Source organism: Tasmannia lanceolata, unplaced genomic scaffold (genome assembly GCF_043159265.1).
Source record: "Tasmannia lanceolata isolate RefF3 unplaced genomic scaffold, GAP_Taslan_0.1 ptg000037l, whole genome shotgun sequence".
Taxonomy (NCBI): domain Eukaryota; kingdom Viridiplantae; phylum Streptophyta; class Magnoliopsida; order Canellales; family Winteraceae; genus Tasmannia; species Tasmannia lanceolata.
In genome coordinates this window covers 44,073,270-44,081,312 of record NW_027518714.1, presented here as the reverse complement: position 1 = coordinate 44,081,312, position 8,043 = coordinate 44,073,270, and the positions used below count along the sequence as shown (strand labels likewise).

Below are 8,043 nucleotides of genomic sequence, written 5' to 3'. Positions count from 1 at the left end.
GTTGTGAAATGGCAATTATGACATGAAATTCATGTATATAACACAAAACCTCAAAGCAACACATTAGTCCACAAATGCTAATCAATTTGAGTTTGCTAACATGAAACAAGAAGGTAAGGTGAATGATTAGACCCATGAGAACCCTTGGGCTTACAAATACCCATTCAAGTCATGAAATAAATCTTTATTTATTAGAAAATGCCATTCTACTGGCTTTCCAACGCATATACTCTAACAATCTCCCACTTGCCCTCATAGCCAGTCATGAATATATCTTAGACCCATTCCCTCCATATGCTTATCAAATACCTTTTGACTAAGGGACTTGGTCAAAGGATCTGCCACGTTGTCCACTGAAGCTACTTTATCTATGGTCACATCCCCTCTGTCGATAATCTCTCGTATCACATGATATTTGCGAAGGATGTGCTTTGACTTCTGATGAGACCTTGGTTCCTTTGCTTGAGTGATCGCCCCACTATTATCATAATACAGCGTAATAGGTCTCTCAATAGAGGGCACGACTCCAAGTTCATCTATAAATTTTCGCAGCCATACCGCCTCCTTCGCCGCATCGCTCGCAGCGATGTATTCCGTCTCAGTTGTGGAGTCCGCCGTGGTGTTTTGGTTGCAACTCCTCCATAAAACTGCTCCATTAGCTAAGGTGAAGACAAAACTTGATGAGGATTTCATGTCGTCAACATTTGAATGAAAATCTGCATCAGTATATCCAGAAATGACTAATTCGTCTCCTCCATATACTAAACAGTAATATTTAGTTCTTCTGAGGTACTTAAAAATATGTTTAACTGCTGTCCAATGCTCTGGACCTAGGTTTGATTGATATTTACTAACCACACTTACAGAGAAATAAATATCTGGCCTTATACATAATATGGCATACATCAAGCTTCCCACTGCTGAAGCGTAGGGAATTCTATTCATTTATTCCTTCTCTTCAGATGTCTTAGGAGACATCTTCTTAGAGAGCTTGATTCCATGCCTAAACCCTTTCTTGGAATCTGCCATATGATACTTGGTTAATATCTTATCTATGTAAGTTTCCTGTGATAGTCTAAGTGTCCTAGTCCTATGGTCTCCAAACAATTTAAGGCCAAGGATATAAGACGCTTCACCCAAATCCTTCATAGCAAAGGTACTAGATAGCCATACTTTTGTATTAAACAACATTCCAGCATCATTCCCAATGAGTAGAATGTCATCTACATATAAAACAAGAAATGTTACAGCACTCCGTTTTGTTTATAGGCAAACTCTTTGACTGCTTGATCAAAACGAAGATTCCAACTGCGGGATGCTTGCTTTAATCCATAAATGGATCTTTGCAACTTGCACACTTTCTAACTTCCTTCTCTGCAGCTTCAAAACCTTCTGGCTGGATCATATAGATATCCTCTTGAATGTTTCCATTCAAGAAAGCAGTTTTAACATCCATTTGCCATATCTCGTAGTCATAGTGTGCTGAGATAGCTAATAGAATCCTAACAGACTTTAGCATGGCTACTGGTGAGAAGGTTTTCTCGTAGTCAATTCCAGCCTTTTGACTATATCCCTTCACCACTAATCGTGCTTTGTAGGTCTCTACCTTACCATCAGGTCCTTTCTTCCTCTTGAAGATCCATTTGCATCCAATGGGCTTAATGCCCTCTAGTGGATTAACTAAAGTCGAGACCCTGTTAGTGTACATGGAGTCCCTTTCGAATTTCATAGCTTCCATCCATATTCCCTCATCGATGTCTAACATCGCTTCTTTGTAATTAAGGGGATCATTATCATTTTTGTATAAAATCATATCATATTTTTACAAAAGTAGACTAATATATCAGGTTGTGTGATCACCCTTCTACTACGTCAGAGTGTTTGTATAGGTATAGTGGGCTCTTGCTCAGTATCTTCTCTTTCCATTGAAGCTTCAGGTTGCTCTTCCAAGGCAATCCTGTCTCTCTTGATAGTATCTTGGATGAACTCTTCTTCCATAAATATCACATTCCTGCTTACAAAACAGTTTTGCTCACTTGGGTTATAGAATATATAATCCTTTGTTTCCTTAGGATATCCAATAAAAATACACATTTCGGTTCTTGTCACTAACTTATCAGCACTTACCTTTTTAACATGTGCGGAACACCCCATATCCTCATATGATTCAATGAGCGTTTTCTGCCTGTCCATATCTCATACGGAGTAGATGATACTGATTTAGTTGGGACACGATTTAAGACATAGAGCGCCGTCTCTAGGGCATATCCCCATAGAAACATAGGTGCTTCTGCAAAACTCATCATAGACCAGACCATGTCCAACAAAGTCCTATTTCTACGTTATGAAACACCATTCAATTCTGGTGTTGCAGGTGGGGTCCATTGAGAGATGATTCAATTTTCCTTTAAGTAATCCCTAAACTCATCTGAAAGATACTCTCCACCTCTATCAAAGCAAAGAGTCTTTATTCTTTTATTTAACTGATTCTCTACTTCATTCTTGAACTCTTTGAACTTTTCAAATGTCTCAGACTTATGTCGCATAAGGTAGAAATATACGCACTTTGAATGGTCATCCGTAAAAGTCACGAAGTATATCAGCCCTCCTCTTGCATGATCAGAAATGGGACTGCATACATCACTATGTATAATCTCCAACAAATCTTGGGATCTTCCACTCTTGCCCTTGAAGGAAATTTTGGTCATTTTACCTTGAAGACATGGTTCACAAGTTGCAAAAGGTTCCACTTGGATGTAAATCCAATGGACTGTCTTTTACCAATCTTGTAATCCTATCTAGGTTAATATGGCCTAATCGAAGATGCTATAAATGTGTGGGATTGGTTGTATTCCTTGCCCTTTTGAGCTTTGGAATATTCTGAATAGGAATATCCTCAATGTTACTTACATTTTCTAAAGCATTTACCATAAATAATCCGTCAACTAATGTACCTTCTGTAATTAAGGAATTTTCATGTTCGATAAAAAACACTACTTTTATCAAAAGTTGAATAACCATCAATCAGAAGTTTAGAAAATTGAAATCAAATTCCTTCTAATGGAAGGTAGATAAACACAATTATTTAAACGTAAATATCCTTTTGAAAATGCTAGTATTGATCACCCATAGCTTGGACTGCAACCATTGCATTCGTTCCAACCTGTAGGTAGAGTTTGCCCTCAGTCAACCTTTCCACAATGGAAGCAAGTATCATTGGTGTTGGTTGACTTCTTCTTGAAAGTTTTCTTGTTCTTGACTTTCAAAATATTTTTCTTGGAACCCTGGCCTTTACCCTTTCTTTTTCCCTTGCCTTTTGGTTTGGGAGTTGAAACTACATTAGCTTCAACTAAGAAAGAGGATTTCTTATTCTTTTTCTGAAGATCCTCAGTAGATTGAAGATGATTCAACAATTCTGTCAACGTCATTGACATTTTGCTCATATGGCAATTCATGACAAAGTCATTGAATGATGGTGGTAGGGATGCTAACACCATGTCGACTTGCGACTCACCATCTAACATGGCCCCTAAAACTTCGAGCTCATTTAGATAGCCCATCATCTTCAACATGTGATCTCTAATTGAGGTTCCTTCCACCATTTTTGTGAAAACCAGGCCCTTAATTGCTATTTGTCTGTCACTGCAATTTTGTTGTCCAAACATCTCCCTAAGTTTGTGCATAATATCCATGGATGAAGCCATGCAACACGTTCAACATCGACCCAAGGATATAGCACTTAGCCATTTGGTCATCTTCATGCTATTTTGTGGCTCTGTCCCTGACATCCTGAGGAGCATCGGGATCAGGCAACTCAGGTGCCTCAGTAGTCAAGACCCAATGAACATTCGTTGCTGTGAGCACTAGAGTTAAGTTCCTCTTCCAGTCCACATAATTTGGACCAGTAAGTCTTTGTTGTCCTCAAGAGTCCTAGCTAATGGATTGAAGGATGCCCTATCTAATGCAAAGGAAATGAGGCATAAAATTAGCAAGACTAACCATTTTAGATTTATCACGACATGTAACCATTAGATCTGGGTTTTTGATCGTAATGGTACTGCCCATATCTTGTCTCATTTATGTGCCCCTCAAACACATAAATCAAGAGAAATAGCATCATTTCTCCAATGGGCATCGGATGCTCATTAACAACTTTGTTAAGTACGAGTGGATTCATCTAATCCATCATATTATTAATATGATAACCGATTTGATTTTGGCCTCCAAGCATCGCAGTGTATCTATCTTTTGGGCATCAACACTCTTTGCTTGGTTAAGTTAACACCCACTGCCTCGGAACCATTTTACAAAACATACTAGTTTCTGCTTTGGCATATGACTAATGTATTTTGCAAATATCCCTTATCCTTATAGGAATCTATTAGTTACTCCAGATAGAAAATCAAAATCAGCTTTAGCTTTGGCATATGATCGTTTTGTTCTCTAAACTAGCCAACCAATAGATGGCTATGGAAGGCCATGGAGATTAATCCTTTCGATTTAAATCCTCATTTATAACTTAATATTTTACAAAGAGGGTTTCTTTTAAGTGGGAAAAAACTTATTCTTGAGCATGCATCTAAAACAAACCATCCAATGAAAATACATACATAAGGAAAGGAAAATGCAATCATCCATCACACATCCAAATCACAGAAAAGTAAAACAACCACATCCATAAGCTTAATTTTGGCATCTTGGATTTGTAGGGATTCTCCCACTAACTATTTTAGAATTATCTAACTATTTTAGAGTTAGTTAATCCCCATAATTCCATATTACCAAAATTAATGGTGAAATTTGGGCAACTATTCGCTATTCGCAATAGGAAAAATCCGCCGACCTCAAGGCGATTTTCAAAGGTATTGGTACTGATATACTTCATCATATGAAGTATTTTGGATTAGTAAAAATCATGAAGAATGCGTCCGCCCTCCATTGAATAGACAGAATCGAGGTTCGCCATCATCTATAGCCTTTTTGAAGCATCACCATGTCCAAGTCCTTCTTTGATTATTCGATTGACTACCTCAAGAGTGATTTTCTTTCTTCATTACTTCTGATGTAATATGAAAATAAACTACCCTAGTGTCCTACACTAGCCTAAATAATATGTAAATCATAAGAAATTCTCCATGGGAAACCAGTTGTCACATAAACCAATAAATCATTAATTATTACATTGCGGACTTTTAATTGCTACATTCCAGCAATATCAAACCATAAAATAAATAACAAACATCAACAAATATTATCCATATGCATCTCATGCATGGATAGAGGTCGAGTAATCATTTTTGCCCAATTTTTCACCAATAGAGATCAACTCATGCTGAAATTAAATCAAATAATTTTAATTCAGCCATAAAAACTACTGACATCTAAAGAACTTAATATAATCATTCCTTATGATGTTAGAAGTCACCACAAAAAATTTTGAGTAAAAACGAAATTGTTTGAGCGAGAAAAGCTCAAAATAGTGGTTTTCGGGAACGCTTTCAAAATAGCATAATTTTTAAATATTTTAACTAGGAGAAAAATATTCGAAGAAAAATATTCGGACTACCATATTAGCTACTGATTATGCTTAGAATACACCCAAATAATGTTTGAAAAATTTAATCATGGGCTATAAATGTTTCTCACAACTTTGGGGCCATTCCGAAATAAAACATGCAATTCCCGAAATAAAAATCAGCAAAAGGTAGCACTTTTGCCCTAACTTGTAAAAATCATATCTCCCAATCCGCTCATCAGATTTTGATGATTGTTGATGCGTTAGACTCGTATTCGAGCCTACTTTTTAACCATCAAGGTCGATCAAATAAAAAATCACAATGAGTAGATCTAAATTATAGAACTTTACACAACAGTCCATATGTTGATTAATTAACACTATGGACTAACAACCTTAGATAGCCGAGATAGAACGTCCGGACTCACATCGGATATACCGCATGATCTATATTTGGTTAATTTAATCCCCTAATCTGAGCCCTAGTTGCTTTGATACCACTTCATGGAAGGTTATCCCCTTCCCGCAGCGGAACAAAAATCGCATAGAACTTTAAATTATTCTGTTCGATCTTGCTTTTGCCCAAGATCCTATAACCTAGATTAGTTAATTAAGTTAATTAAACATATAAATACTTCTTTGAAGAAGAAATTAAGGAATCACGCTGCTGGTCTACTCCTCGAACGGTTGCGATCGTTCTAAATACCGCGGACCCCGCAAGTTGAACTGATGGATTCTTTTTCTTTGCTTAGACTATTGTGGACGTGAATTACTCTTATTCACCTATTTAAGGTCTGATCTAATTAATACCTTTGTTGTAGAGAATAGAGAAATTGATTTGAAGCCTTTCTCTTTGAAACTATTTCAATTGGAAGAGAGATAGAGAAAGGGAGAGAGAGATGGAAAACTATTTTCCAAAGGGGGGACGCAAGGGAGAAAGAATTTTGAGTATTCCATAATTGAAATTTCGTTCTCCCCTCTCTCTTTTATATACAGTAGAGTTTTGGTTTGATAAATTAATGTCTCTCTCCCAATTTCAATCCAATTGAGAAACTGACTTGAATTGAGACTCCTCGAGTGAATGGGACTCTCCCAATTCTCTAAGGCTATGTGTGGACCCTAATGATACATGGGAGAAGTGTATGAAGGCCTCCCTCCAGCCCTTATGGCCATATCTCATAACAGTTGGTGTTGGGAACAAATAGCTTGCTTTGTAGATCCTACAATTTAGCAATTCTTATCGAACAAGGAGTTTGACTGCAACTCAAAGTCCTTGAGCAATTGGGACCCTTTTCGCAAGCTCTCCAACTGATTTAGGAGTGTTGTGGGCCCCACAAACCTTATCCAAATGTGTAGTCCTATCCCAATTCCCAATTCCGTTCCAATTTCCCAAGTTTTGCAAAACCAGTTTGGGAATAACTATCCTCATTTGGATTACACATTATTATGATAATTATTAATCAAATTAATAATACATAATAATGTATAATAATTAATTAATTAATTAATAATTTAATCGATTAATAACTCACATCTAATGGGAGTTATTTCAGCTCCAATTTGTCTTGGAAAAATTATCTTACTGTCTTTTGTTACTTTCCTAACAAAGACATGTATATATATATATATATATATATAAAATTAATATCCACATTAATCTAACGGATCATATCCGTCCATGCAATTACATACAATGCGGAACCCTGATCCATTTGGATGTTACCGGGTCATTCGAGTTGTGAGTGGGATCGTCGCAGGGATCCGACCATCAATCCTGCAGAACCCTATGGTGGGTCCTATTGTGATCTCGCTCTGTAGTTAAATTACACTCGCATTGGGTCAGTGGCCTCCATCGAGACGTAACCCTGAAGATGACCGTAAGATCATCTTACTCCTAATCACATCATGTATGTGCAAGTCCTTTCTTCGTACCCACATCTACTGAGTTGAGTCATACTGGAGGTGGACACTATTTACCCCCTTGGCCCACTCTTGGTATACCATTTTGGTCAAGCGGTGTTCGGTCTCCAAGTGCATTTGTAAAAATCCTTTGAAAAAAATTAAATGTTTCATAAAAATTTTCGATAAACGTTTTATCAAATCCGCCTGGCCAAGCTATTTAATAGGCCTACCGCTCTTACAAAATTGTAGATGCCAATCCCTAAATTTTAGGGTGAAGAATCCCTTCTTGAGTATCACTATTGGTCTCGAGGGTTTGCTCTAGGATATAACTCTATCCGAATGTGACTCTAAAAATAGAATCACTATAAGATAGACTAAGACCCTAGAACGGACCAACAGACCAATAAAATCCCTCAGGTCTAAGGACTTATGAAGGGTCCTGTCAGGAAGAACAACTTTATACTTTCTTGTCCACAAGTTGTTCTTTATTTGATCTGGTTCGGTTACGCGATCCAATCGTCGCACCAACTCTTCTTGCTTTGGGTCCACTACCCAGATGACCGAGATAAGTCACCTCACGTCACGTGCATGTAGGCAAGACTGGTGCTAGTTGTATACAGAAAGAG

At 37.4% G+C, this 8,043-nt stretch overlaps 1 protein-coding gene and 1 pseudogene across 1 annotated transcript; both read right to left on the bottom strand.

The window, feature by feature from the left end:
- Nucleotides 1-252: 252 nt before the first annotated feature.
- On the bottom strand, nucleotides 253-945 carry LOC143861466 (secreted RxLR effector protein 161 pseudogene; annotated as a pseudogene).
- A 2,237-nt stretch (nucleotides 946-3,182) lies between these two features.
- LOC143861465 (uncharacterized) lies at nucleotides 3,183-3,704 on the bottom strand. The gene has a single exon (XM_077372394.1). The coding sequence runs from the start codon at nucleotides 3,702-3,704 to the stop codon at nucleotides 3,183-3,185; it is 522 nt and encodes a 173-aa protein (XP_077228509.1).
- Between the last annotated feature and the right edge of the window lie 4,339 nt (nucleotides 3,705-8,043).